This window comes from Malaya genurostris, chromosome 3 (genome assembly GCF_030247185.1).
Source record: "Malaya genurostris strain Urasoe2022 chromosome 3, Malgen_1.1, whole genome shotgun sequence".
NCBI classification, from domain to species: Eukaryota; Metazoa; Arthropoda; class Insecta; order Diptera; family Culicidae; genus Malaya; species Malaya genurostris.
Window position 1 is genome coordinate 293,613,623 of NC_080572.1, and position 14,400 is coordinate 293,628,022.

Here is a 14,400-nt window from a genome sequence, read left to right on the forward strand (position 1 = left end):
GAGAACAGAATGGTTACCCAACAATGTGTTTCGTCCTATTTGCTCTTCGAAGACTACCTTGGTTGAATCGTCTTCAATTACCACGTTACGAGAATCGCTCAGGATGTATATTTCTTCAGTGGCTCTTCGTTTACGATTCACTGATTGGTAATATCGGTTAATATAAAGTACGTATATAAAAAAAACGGTTATGTGCCCTACACACAAAAACTGGTTAACCCCTAAGTAACCATTTACTATCCTGTTTTACCTTTTTTTTTGTAACCAGAAGTCGGATTTAACAGAAATTTGATAAAAATCTATAAAACCATTCTTTCGAAAATCGTCCTAGTTCTCTCTGTGAAGTCTTCGAGGGGTCTGTTTTGTAGTTTTTGACCGTTACTAAGAAGATTGTTTCCAAACTTTTGAACACTCTTTCCCTTGCTTTCGGAACCGCTATATCCGAATCGAAACCAGCAAAATTAACAAAATTTTTTAGTTGATAATTACTTTCGAATTCGCATTCACGCCTCCAAAAAACAAGAGGCACTAAAGGCGCACAAAGAATTAGATATCAGGTGTACAACTTTGCTTCCGCCGTTTTCCGATAGGTGGCTGTACCGGCTGAGGCTGGTTAAAATATATAGATGATAATGCCTTTAAAGTGAGTGTGTACAGTGCCTAACGAATTGTCATCGCCGTTTCAGTGACAGTTGTTCTTGTTTTCGTATTATTCACGCTCGAAAATGTCTGTTTATGTGCCCAATTCTCGCCATTTGCGGGAAGTTTTACTTTTCTGTTACAATTCGAAAAAAATGCAACTGCAGCGCATCGAATGCTTTCAGAAACTTACGGCGATGCTGCTCTGAGTAAAAGAACGTGTCGGGAGTGGTTTCAACGTTTTAAAAATGGTGATTTCGATGTCGAAGACAAACATGATGGTGGAACAGAAAAAACCTTCAAAGATGAATAACAATTTACTACTAGCTCTTAAAACCGGGTGAAACCATCACAGGAGATCGCTACCGAACGCAACTGATGCGCCTTAGTCGCGCGCTAAAAGAAAAGCGGCCACAGTATCAAGAGCGACATGACAAAGTCATCCTCCAACACGACAATGCTCGGCCTCACATCGCAAAAGAGGTCAAAAAGTACATGGAAACGCTGAAATGGGAAGTCTTGCCCCACCCGCCGTATTTCCCAGATGTCGCCCCTTCTGACTTCCGCCTATTTCGTTCGATGGCACATGGCCTGGCAGATCAACATTTTCAATCTTTCGAAGATTTGGAAAAATGGATTGCTTCATGGATAGCGTCAAAAAAGGACTCCTTTTTTCGAGTCGGGATCCGAAAATTTCCGGAAAGATGGGAGAAAGTTGTCGCTAGCGACGGACAATACTTTGAATAACACATCTGTAAGCACTTTTGCGCAATAAAGCTTTAAAATTTGGAAAAAACGGCGGAAGCAAAGTTGTACACCTAATACATGAAGAAGCTAGTTGTTTTATTGTTGATCTGGGCCCCTCCCGAAATCAAAAGATGGTTTATTCATAGAATTTCTGCTCGGGCTAGAATATGAGTCGATTCCGTGGAAAAATCGACTGTTTGAACGGAATTAAAAATATAACAAAAGACATCTATTTCTAAACAATTTTACCATTCCCAAACTTTTCACTGTTGAAAACTACTCGGAAAAAATCAAATAAAATTGAATATGCCTTCTCCACCCGTGTCAATTTTTATCTCGTGACGGTTTTAATAATGTAAATTATTTTTACTGAGATTGTTTTGCAGGAAAAGAATCTGGTTGTAGCTAACAAACTCATTTTTTTTCGTCTCCCCTACACGGTAATGGGCTTCTCCTAATCTACGAGTATCGGATAACGTCCCGTTGCGGTGAAGTCAGAACAAATGAAATCTAAGCCTGGAAGATTATTGAAATTATTAAAGGTAATTGAATTCTGGCTCAGTTTCGAGAGCCAACACCAACGGTAGGATGCTTGCGTCTTACCACCCACTTCAAATACAGATACTAATAGAAGTTTAATTAATTTTGCGCATATTTCGTTATCTGAGATTTTGCTCACCCATCGTCGAGCCGTTATATGTTTATTCAAATGGAGTCAATTAAGAGTTTTTTTAATTAAAATTTTTGCAAATCTTTTCTGCTTGGCGGCTTACCGGGCGAAGTAATTTCGGATCAGAAAACAGCGACCGTCAGCTATTCTTCCCCAAAAAGTTGGAGTATTTATTTTCACCTTTCGCCAATACTGATGCACTAAAATGCGACTATATGTATATTTATAGGTGTATTAGGAGGGAAAGCGTAAGCCCGTCTAGCCGGTTGGCTAGAAAATATGCGAAAAGATATTTTACTATGGATTTGGCCCTCTATTAGTAGCCGGCGCGAGATCTGGTAAGTCTGTTTATTTGACTTTCAACTTCTTTAGATTATGCTGCTGACAGTAGTCCTGATACCATTTCTCGTACCAAAGGGCAGAGTTGGACACTGCCTTCTCCTCGCTGTAGATAGGTTCATAATCCAGATAGATAGACGCTCGGATCCGATTGTACAGCAGAATCGATGACAAGTACGAGAGCAGCCCGCACGGAGGAAAGCTCAGTTTAATTTTCACAATCGGATTAAACGCTTTAATCAGCAGCTCCAGCAGGAAGGCCAGGAAGAAGGACAGAAACAGTGGAATTTGATACCAGGACGGTCGGAGTTTGAGTGTTTCATTAGCCCGGGATAAGCGTTGACAGAAGCGGGTGGTGTCCTCGATACCGGATTCGTCCGTCACGAACACCGGGTAACCGGCGATGTCCTTCGGCTGGCTGGCCAGTGCTTCTTTGGCACGGTAGTGAGCCCAGGCCGCATTGCCCGCATACAGCAGCTGCTGTTTTCCGCCAGGGCCGGCAATTTTTGGAATTTCACCTCCAAATCGCATCGCTACCCGGATCAGTGTCGGCACGAATCGCTGGTCACCCTCGCCGAATATCACCGGTGGTCGAATCGCAATCGTTTTCAGCTTTGCTGTAATTGAAATATACTGGTTATCGATGATAATGTTCTACGAAATGAAAGCATATAACTAGTCGGGAGCTAGCTAAGCGGTCGAGCCGGGTAATTATGGGGGATCTTTGCATGTGCCAGATGTGTGAATTAGTGAGTGGCATTATTTCTAGCCGTTCGCCCTACCAACAGGGTGAGGGTTTTGGATTTTTTTTTATTTATGTGAAAAGGAAAGATACCGAACCCCTTTGCAGCAGGGCTTGTATTGTGAATCCTCAAACGAACGAAGCAACAAAAAATATCTGCTGTGAACACTTTGCTTGACATAGCTGAATGAGAGACCTATATTAGAGAGAAACTGGATGCGTGAGAGTATATGCTACTGAGCAGACCAATTCCCCTTGCCAAGTAAATTGTCTGTGCTCTCATTCTCAGTTAACACATGAACTAAGCAATCCATGACAATGTAATGAAATGAAGGGTTCACTCTCGTTAGTATTGTACGAGAAAGAAGACCATGCCTCACGGTGTGCTACAAGACGCGAAGCAACGTCATATAGGCAATGTTTACGGTTTATTTTTAAAAAGTAGGTTTACAGAAATCATTTTTAACATAATGTTCGCATTCCAAGACCAAATTTGATCACATTTCAAACAGACTTTAAACATTTTATAGCAGAAATTTTGCATTTGAGCCCATTTCAAAACGATCCATTTGTTTCTTGGCAGTTTACACTGTGTACATATCCTAGAAACACTAAAAGCAATGTTGTTTAAATTAATATTCATCGGAACTAAAAGTTATGAAACTAGTTTCCTCATAGGCATCTACAATATGAGAACCATTCATCAAATGCTAACCTCATGAAGCATAGGTCTCAGCAAGCGGGCATATTCATGAACTAATGAACGAACGAAGCAGCTCTCCTGGCTTGGGTTGCGCTGTGAATTCTACCTGACATACGAATGTGTGTGAATAGCACAGATAGTGAAACCCTTTCGTTCATATTCGTTGCTTCAATATGCAAGCCCTGCTTTGCAGTCAATCGACACGATTCTTACCTCCATTCGCCAGCGGTGTGTCATTAGCTTCCAATACTAGCGTCTCTGCCTTCAGTTTGGACGGTGCGTAGCCGGGAATTTGGAACTCACTGTCTTTGCTGGGAATTTTTGTTTTTGGTTCGGTCTGATTGCATACGATGGTGAAATTGGCTCTGCCCAGGTACGGCGTCATATGAATCAGACAATCACTGGTGAAGACAAGCCGTGGGACGTTGTACTTTCGGCACAAATCGATCACTACCTGCGTTCCGTCGACGTTGACCCGCTGCAGTTCCTTGTAGTTGGGCGGGAAGTCAAAGTTGATGTAGGCTGCCATGTGGAACACACAATCGACGCCCTCGAAGGCGGCCTCAATCTGGCTCGGTTGGCAGATATCTCCCACGTATGATACGACTTTGTGGCTGTCAGTATGGCCTGGGTGAAAGAGGTGAAAGTTTTCGTTCGTTTGTGAAAAGTTTATTTTGAAAAGTTACCTAAGAAATTTTCGTATAGTTTCAGATCGACGACGCGAATTTCGCTCACTTTGGAATCACGTTCCTGCAGAGTTTTGATCAGGTGCTGTCCGAGAAATCCGGCGCCTCCTGGAACAGTGGAACAGATGGAAACAATTATTGTGAATATTTTAAATTTGATTGAAATAGGTATTAGGTGTATATTTACTAGAAATATATACCCGGAAGCTGGAAATACGATGAAACCGGGACAGTCTGGAAGCAATTGTACGAGACGGTCAAGAAGGCATGAAGTCAGAGGTCGAGAGCCTTTTGAATTAGTACTTGGAAAATTATGTTTTGAAGTGAATACGTCCTTCTTTGCAAAATTAAATTAGTAAACCGGGCACTAACTATGTATAATCCTCAACCATGAAAATTTTCAATTGACTATTAAAAGGGAGGACACATTCGTGCATGTTGTTTATGACGGTCAATTTACTCATTCAACTTATAACCAATTTACCCTTATAATTGATTTTCTCGATTTTAGCGAAATTGTAAATTTTTTTGTAACAGATCAATATCTTTGGTATGCTGGCAATATTTCACTACTTGAATAAAGCTCAAATCGTTCCAGTATGCTCAATTTTAAAGCAATTAAACGGCGCATTAGCCTTGTCCATGATTGAATTCTGGAATATATCTTTCTTAATTGAAATAAAAAATTATTGCACTTTAGAGCAAAGTTATTTTATGATAAGCAACTTTGCTGAAAAAATCATCTTTGTAGCTCTTCATTTGATCAAGCGAAAATAAATTTTCGGAGTACTAGTAGAGTGGCTCTAAGAAATCACCTTTTTGCCTTTCTCATGTAGAAAGGCTATACAATCACTGCAAAAACCGAATATCCCATTCGACTCAGTTCGACGAAAATGCAAGTGTGTGTGTGACAAATATTGTTACTCACTTTTCTCGGAGATGGCAGAACCGATTTTCATAAACTTAAATTCAAATCAAAGGTCTTATGATACCATACAAACATTTTTACAATTTCATTTGGATCCAACTTCCGGTTCCGGAATTACAGGGTGATATGTACCGAAAATGTGGAAATAATGCCTTAAAAATGTGAATAAAAAATGTCACTCACTTTTCTGGGAAATGGCTAAATCTAAAGCTAAAAATGGTGCTATGGTCTCATACAAAGTTCCTGAATTTCATTTGGATCCAACTTCCAATTACGGAACTACAGGGTGATATGCACCAAAAATGTGAAAATAATGTCACTCACTTTTCTCGGAGATGGCTTAACCGATTTCCACATACTTCCAATTTTCATTCGGCTTAAACCCTTGCTGCCGGATGTAGGATGCTTAGTGTAAAAATGGCAGTTTCAAGAATTTTTTTTTCATTAGCCATCTCTTTATATTTGCTAGTTAATTTCTCTAGTTTGCCGACCATGAGAGTCTGTAATCAAATAAACCAACCATTGATGATCCCATAAAAGATCTGCTGAATGTCATTCAAGTTATTAGTAATTGAAAAGTATGTTAGTTTGAACAGCTCGAGTAGTTGGTACTCAATAGACCTCTTACGGTTAAAACGGGAGAGGGATAAACAGTACAAGAGATTCTGTAGAACTAACAATGATAGTCACTGGAGTAGATATATATAAGCACGAAATATTTATTCACGGGCCCTGAAGAAGACTAGATATGAATACATACAGAGGAGAATCGATCAAAATCAACAAAACAGTAGAGAGTTATGGAAAATTCTCAAACAGCTTATCAAGCCTACACATAGTGCATCGAAAAGCATAACTTTTGACGGTATAGAAGAACACACAGAACAAATTATATCTGAAAAGTTCAACAGTTATTTCATAAATAGTATTCAGCAGATCAATCAAAGTATTGGTAGGTGAACCTGTTGAAATAACACAGCCGATGAATAACTATTGTTGACTTGATGAATTTCAACCAATCACTTTTGAACAATTGAAAAGTATTTGTTTCAATTTGGGAAAATCGACTGGAGTTGATAATGTAAACTCAAAAGTGATACAGGATTGCTTTCATGTTATCGGACACGATCTACTGGATTTGGTAAACGATTCGTTGTACACGGGGCACGTGCCAAAAGTGTGGAAAGAATCTCTGGTGGTTCCTATCCCCAAGGTTACTGGAACGGATAAGGCCGAGGAGTACCGTCCTATTAACACGTTGCACACGCTGGAAAAAAATCTGGAACTTGTTGTTAAAGATCAACTGATTAACTATTTGAACTCTTACAGTTTGCTAATACCGGAACAATCGGGATATCGTAAAGGTCACTCTTGTGAAACCGCTTTAAACCTAGTATTGGCAAAATGGAAGGAGAAAATCGAATCCAAAGAGAGTATTTTTGCTGTGTTCTTGGATCTGAAGAGAGTCTTTGAAACAATTTCAAGACATTTATTGTTGCAGACATTACGGCGTTTTGGCATCGGGGGAATGGCACATGAATGGTTTGAAAACTATTTATGTGGTAGATCTCAAAAGACTGTTTTTAACGATGTAGTGTCTAGTTCCCTCGGCAATTCACTTGGTGTGCCTCAGGGAAGTGTGTTAGGTCCTATTCTATTTATTATGTATATTAATGATACGAAGCGAGTCTTACGTTTCTGTGATATAAATTTGTTTGTAGACGATACTGTTCTGTTCATTACGGCTAAAGATTTCAATGAAGCTGTTGCACATTTAAACGAGGATCTAAGTTCGCTGGTTCGATGGTTAAAATTTAAACAACTGAAACTAAACGTCGCGAAAAATAAATATATGGTTATTTCTTCTGTTAGCACCGGTCATGACGCCAATGTGAAAATTGATGGTGAAACTATTGATCGCGTTAGAGAAATGAAGTATCTTGGAGTCATAATTGATGAAAAGTTAACATTCAAATCTCATATTAATAACGTCATCAAGAAGATTGCCAAAAAGTACGGTAAATTGTGTCGTTTGAGAAATGACCTATCGATCCATAGTAAGATTCCAAATCTTGAGATTACAGCGACTGCAAAATAAAATCATGCGATTAATTCTAAAATGTGGTAGATATACCTTCTCAGATTTTCTACTGAACGCATTACAATGGCTTTCAGTGAAACAGAGAATTTACTACTTTTTTTTTTTTTCATAAATACGTTTATTTCATAGGCAATATACATAAGTTTTTCTTCGCCGTGGCATCTACAATACATAGTACTTTAAACCTAATACATTTCGAATATCCTATTAGTATGTTGGTATTCATTAGTTAATCTAAACACTGTTTTTATCAAGCGAGTTGCTATTATAAATTACATTAAATGAAATACATTTATTTTGTACATGATCTTATAACTATTTCAGGTTTGTTTGTATCAGTTCATCACTTTTATTTAATATAAGATAGCTGGCTATTGGTTGAGCTCATGGAAGAGAAAACAATCTAACATAAAATAAAATTTAAATTGGAACTCCAATGGACTTAATGAAATAATAAAGAAGTTTCATGTAAGGAACGTCACGACAAGCAAGAATGTCGCGAACTGGGACATTGGATAGTCTACCTTGGGTACGCAAGGAATTTATTAGTTGAGATCTGACATCACGATACTCCACGCATGTCCAAACAACATGGTCAATATCGCGGTAACCTTCGCCACAAGCACAATGATTAGTCTCGGAAAGTCCAATTCGAAGGAGATGTGCATCTAACGTGTAGTGATTGGACATGAGTCTGGACATCACACGAATGAAATCTCTACTCACATCCAGTCCCCTGAACCATGCCTTTGTCGATATTTTAGGAATAATTGAGTGCATCCACCGACCCAGATCATCTTTATCCCAAGAAGCTTGCCAGCTGGCAAGTGTTCTTTGGCGAGACGCGCTATAGAATTCATTGAAAGCAATTGGTCTCTCATAAATTTCACCCTCAATAGCACCACGTTTGGCTAAAATATCGGCTCTTTCATTGCCTGGAATGGAGCAATGAGCCGGAACCCAAACTATTGTGATTTGATAATTATTATTCAATATGACGTTCAGGCACTGTTTTATTTTGCCCAAGAAAAAAGGTTCATTTTTGCCAGCAGCCTTTGAGCGAATGGCTTCAATTGCACTCAGACTATCTGTGAAAAGAAAATAATGGTTTGGAGATAATGTGACGATTATACTCAAACTATAATGAACTGCTGCTAACTCTGCTATATAAACAGATGCAGGTTCTTGAAGCCTAAAGGAGACCGAAACATTATTGTTGAACATACCAAACCCTGTCGCTTCTTCAATTCGCGATCCGTCCGTGTAAAACATTTTCTCAGAGTCGATATGCCTGAACTTACTTGTAAATATTTTTGGGATTTCCAACGAGCGTAGGTGTTCCGGAATTCCACGCTCTTCGCGCTGCATGGATGTGTCGAAAAATAAAGTTGAGTCAGGGACATTTAGGAGGCTGACACGGATAGGAATATATCTTGAAGGGTTGATTTCCTGTGACATATGGTTAAAATATACAGTCATGAATCTTGTTTGAGATTGAAGCTCAACTAGCCTTTCGAAGTTATTAATAACTAGGGGATTCAGTACCTCGCATCTTATTAGCAGTCGCGACGAAAGCTCCCAAAAACGATCCTTCAATGGAAGAACTCCCGCCAGAACTTCAAGACTCATTGTATGTGTCGAATGCATGCAGCCTAAAGCAATTCGCAAACAACGATATTGAATTCGCTCTAATTTGATAATATGAGAGTTTGCAGCGGAACGAAAGCAAACGCATCCATATTCCATCACTGAAAGTATCGTTGTCTGATACAATTTTATTAGATCTTGCGGATGAGAACCCCACCAAGATCCGGTTATTGTTCGAAGAAAATTTACTCTTTGTTGGCATTTTGTTATCAGAAACCTAATGTGTCCTCCCCACGTGCATTTGGAATCAAACCACACCCCGAGGTATTTGAAAGTCAAAACCTGTTGGATCATTCTTCCCATCATATGGAGCTGAAGCTGCGCGGGATCATGCTTTCTTGAAAAGACGACTAACTCTGTTTTCTCCGCAGAGAATTCGATACCAAGATGAACAGCCCAATCGGACAAGTTATCTAAGGTATCTTGCAATGGTTTATGCAGATCAATAGCTTTGGGTCCAGTAACTGAAACTACGCCATCATCTGCCAATTGTCTTAGTGTACATGGGGATACTAGACAGCTGTCAATGTCATTTACGTAAAAATTATAGAGGAGCGGACTGAGGCAAGAGCCTTGCGGTAGACCCATGTAGCTAATTCTGAATGTTACCAAATCGCCATGTGAAAAATGCATGCGTTTCTCTGACAAAAGGTTGTGCAAATAATTATTTATAACCGCTGGGAGTCCATGTTGGTGAAGCTTGTCTGAAAGAACATCAATGGAAACTGAATCAAATGCTCCTTTAATGTCTAAAAATACAGATGCCATTTGTTGCTTTTGAGCGAAGGCAATTTGGATGTCAGACGAAAGTAATGCAAGGCAATCATTCGTCCCTTTATTTCTACGGAAGCCAAACTGAGTATCTGACAACAAACCGTTCGTCTCGACCCAAGTGTCGAGACGTCGTAGAATAATTTTTTCGAACAATTTTCTGATGCAGGACAACATCGCGATGGGTCTATATGAGTTGTGATTGGAAGCTGGTTTCCCCGGCTTTTGAATGGCGATAACTTTCACTTGCCTCCAGTCAGGTGGAACAATATTTTGCTCAAGAAGCTTGTTGAACAATTCCAACAAACGTCTTTTTGCGAGGTCGGGCAGATTCTTCACCAAGTTGAATTTAATTCTGTCCAACCCAGGAGCGTTATTGTTACAAGACATGAGTGCTATGGAAAATTCCATCATAGAAAAGGGGCTATCAATGGAACCATTATTTGAAAAAGATTCCCTAATAATGCTATGCGTAGGAACAGAATCTGGACAAACTTTCCTCGCAAAATCAAATATCCATCGGTTCGAGTATTCCTCACTCTCATTTCCTACGTTACGATTCCTCATTCGTCTGGCCGTATTCCAAAGAGTGCTCATTGAGGTTTCTCTTGACAAACCTTCGACAAAATGTCTCCAATAGCTACATTTCTTGGCCCGAAGTATGCTCTTGTACTTGGTTTCTAAAGTCAAGAATTTTTCAAAATTCTGAGGAGTTCCTCCTCCTCGTTTTAAAAACGTCTTGAAGGCATTTTGTTTCGCGTGCTTAGCATCTGAGCACTCTTTGTCCCACCAAGGGTTTGGAGGCCTTCTGTTAGACGATGGACCAAGAAATCGTTTGGTTTGGGCTTGTTCTGCGGCCTCCAGAATCGAACAAACGAGGAAGTCATATTCTTCAAGTGGGGGGAGCTCTTCCATTGAAGTTAAGGCACTTGAAATATTACTTTGGTATTTAATCCAGTCAATATTTTTTGTCAAATCATATGGAATATTAACTGAATTAGCAATGCCTTTGTTACTGCTAATTGAGATGATGATTGGTAAATGATCGCTACCGTGTAAATCAGGAAATACTTTCCAGGTGCAATCTAGTCGAATTGAAGTCGAGCAAAGAGATAAATCTAATGCACTTGGACGTGCAGGAGGTCTTGGGATCCGTGTCATGCTACCCATATTTAGTACCGTCATGCTAAAATTGTCGCAAATATTATATATTAAGGATGATCTGCTATCATTGTAAACGGAACCCCACATCATTCCGTGCGAATTGAAATCTCCTAAAATCAAACGTGGAGCAGGAAGGGCTTCGACAATTTCATTAAGCTGTCGTTGTCCAACTTGAGCTCTTGGAGGAATATATACTGAAGCAATGCAAATGTCCTTTCCTTTAATGTTTATTTGACAAGCAACAACTTCTATACTAGAAGTCGAAGGAATATTTAATCTATAAAAGGAATAACATTTCTTAATTCCTAAAAGCACTCCACCATACGGAGAGTCTCTATCGAGACGTATAATGTTAAAGTCATTAAAACTTAAGGCTATGTTTGATGTAAGCCATGTTTCGCACAAAGTAAATACATCACATTTTTGACTATGCAACAAAACTTTAAATGAATCAAGTTTTGGCATGATGCTTCGACAATTCCACTGCAGGACAGTGATTGAATCATTTGCGGCGGATGATAAATTATCCATCAAATGATACAAAACCTGAAAGAACTGGCCATTGAGCTGATAACTGTTTCAAAAAAGTTCTAGCTATTGGAAGGAATGCCGTTATGATAGTCTTTAGAGGTTCAGAAATATTGAATGCTGCGAAAATCCATTCTACAATTTCCGAAAACTTAAGTAATCCTGTTGGTGAATGTGAAACGGAGCCCACTGGATTATTGTCTTTCCTTGAGCTAGTTTCTGGATTGGTTTGTGAATTTGACAAACCAGGAGGCACAGTTTTTGGTTTTAAATTTGGCTTTTTAGCTTTAACACGGGGATCTTTTTTTGAAGATGTAATTTTAGGTGTCTTTTTAGGTATTTTGTGGTTTGTTAATCTCCTCTTAACAGACCCTTGAGGAGTGACAAACGAGGTATCTTCACTATTTCCGTCGGAGTCAGATTCCTCTGGCTCCATAAGATTTGAAAAACCGTTTTCGGTTTCCAAGGGGGAGACATGTATGACCGTTTTAAGCATTTCTGCATATGTGCGCTTAGACCGTGCTTTTAAAGAAAGCTTCATTTTGTCTTTACGCAACTTAAATGCAGCGCATACTGAAAGATCATCATGAGGTCTCTCCCCACAATAAACACATTTTTCAACATTTTTATCGCAAAGATTATCCTTATGAGGCCCTTGACATTTGATACATTTGGACTTATTACTACAGTAAGTAGCTGTATGCCCGAATTTTTTACAGTTCGTGCAATTCATAACATGCGGTACGAAAAGCCGAACAGGAAGACGAATTTTATCGATATAGACATGGCTAGGCAACGCAGATCCGGCAAATGTTACGCGAAACGAATCTGAGGGACGATAAGACTTTTTTCCATCGACAATAGATGCTGAGTACAATTGCTTGCACTCGAGTATCTTAACTCCCTCAAGCATGGAGTTTTTAAAACGACCAACTCCATTTTTAAGTAAATCATCGGCCGTCAGACTTGCTTCAGTCACGACACCGTCAATTTCCACCTCCTTCGATGGAATGTAAACTCGATATTCAACAGAAAATAATTTACAGGTTACAATTTCGTTCGCCTGTTTCAAGTCATTGACAACAACTCGAATTTTATCTCTATTAACTTTACATATTTCTTTAACTTCAGAGAAATGTGATGTCAAATCCTTGGTAATTTGCATCAAATTTAAAATCTTTTCTTTTTTTCGAAGATAGACTATCCATGGCCCAGTGGTACCCTGTGGATAATGTTTAGCCCTCGGAGTATTTAAACTCTTACTAGTATCCGGAATCGGATTCGGATGATCTTCCATAAGATCATCCATTACATTAAATTTTTTTGTAAATTAATAATACCAAAATAAAAACTTATGTTTAGTAAAATTTCAGATATAAGAAATAAAAAATAAATTAAATTAAATCTACCTTGTAGCTGATGTCTCTGTTCCTTTATCGTGAAGAACGACGTGAAGCTCTTCCAACGATTTCCAATTGGCAGTCTTCTGCTGTTTCCAATTGGCAGTCTTCTGTCGTTTACTGCTATCTCAGTTGCTCTGCCGTCGTTGTGAACACCACTGCACTTGCTGTACCTGACCCCAGGTACAGTGCTTTTGCTCTTGGTGGCGATCAAATGCGATGCTTGCAGTGTAGCACCTCGCGATATATGCCGTCTCTTTTGATCCTACGCAGCGTACAAATTCTGGTACCTGGTAGATCAGCACTGGGTTGCTTTAGCACCTTTGTGCCTTTGCACCCCTTCGTCTTCGCACCTTTATGCGATGGCACCTCTGTGACTCGTCACTTCTATGCTCTCGCACCTCTGTGTTTCTACACCTCTGTGCGTATGAACGGGATGGCCTTCGTTGCTAGCTTTCCAGTCGGGAAACGCCCCGAATATTACGTTTGCTATGGGCAGTTTAACTACCTGAAGCTTAGAATTGTCTCGGTATCAGCCGTTAACTCACGAGCCAGTACAATCGAAACACAACCTCTTCGCTTGAATGGTTTTTACTGAATGAGAATTTACTACTTAACCATGGTATTTATTTTCAAGATCCTCAATGGCATGCTGCTGCGATATTTGTGTGATCGAATTAAAAGAGAAACTGATTTGCATAGGTACAATACTGAGAGAGACGTATTAAGTTACTATGTTCGGTATGATGATGATGGATTTTTAGTTTGTTTGAGAGTTAAAAATAATAAGCAGTCTACAGACGTTTGAGCCTCGCGCGTGAAGCTGGTGGTGACTATTTGGAAAGCGAGCAGAACTGGCCAAAGAGCCTTAGCATTCGGCGTGTTAAGTTTGCTCTTGACCTTGATTGCAAGGTTTGATTAGTAATTTAAGGAATAGATTCGGGAAACTAATTGAGATCGACAGTTGTTGATGGAATTGGGCTTGGCTCTGCTCATCCGCAGTCTCGTTACTCCATCGTAGCTGATGTGTGTAGCGATGAACTGGTCCGGCGGGAAGGGTCAGGTGAATTACTGTCTGATACTGGTAAAGATATTGGGTTCGATTCCTGATGTGATCAAGGATCTTCCCGGGTTGGAAATTTACTTGATTAACCCTGCATGAATAGTAAATCCGAAATTTTTGAATGTTATTTTGTGGTCAGTCGTTCTTTTGAAGAAGAATCAATACCTGCTAGATTAATCAGATCGTTTTCTTTTGTTTACTGGTTAAGATATGTGCAAAAATATTAATTATCATATAGATAACTCGTTCTGCTCACACCTTTGTAGGGGTAT

At 39.4% G+C, this 14,400-nt stretch overlaps 1 protein-coding gene across 2 annotated transcripts in view; it reads right to left on the reverse strand.

Annotated features, from left to right (window-relative positions):
* Positions 1 to 2,200: 2,200 nt before the first annotated feature.
* Positions 2,201 to 14,400, reverse strand: part of LOC131437170 (3 beta-hydroxysteroid dehydrogenase/Delta 5-->4-isomerase) — a 30,306-nt gene continuing 18,106 nt past the window's right edge. For both annotated transcript variants that reach the window (XM_058606340.1, XM_058606341.1), the window contains exons 3-5: positions 4,527 to 4,634; positions 4,054 to 4,467; positions 2,201 to 3,012 (exon numbers count right to left, since the gene is read on the reverse strand). In XM_058606340.1, coding sequence (XP_058462323.1) covers positions 2,405 to 3,012; positions 4,054 to 4,467; positions 4,527 to 4,634 — 1,130 coding nt within the window. In that variant the 3' untranslated portion in view covers positions 2,201 to 2,404. The remainder of the gene's footprint in view (positions 3,013 to 4,053; positions 4,468 to 4,526; positions 4,635 to 14,400) is intronic.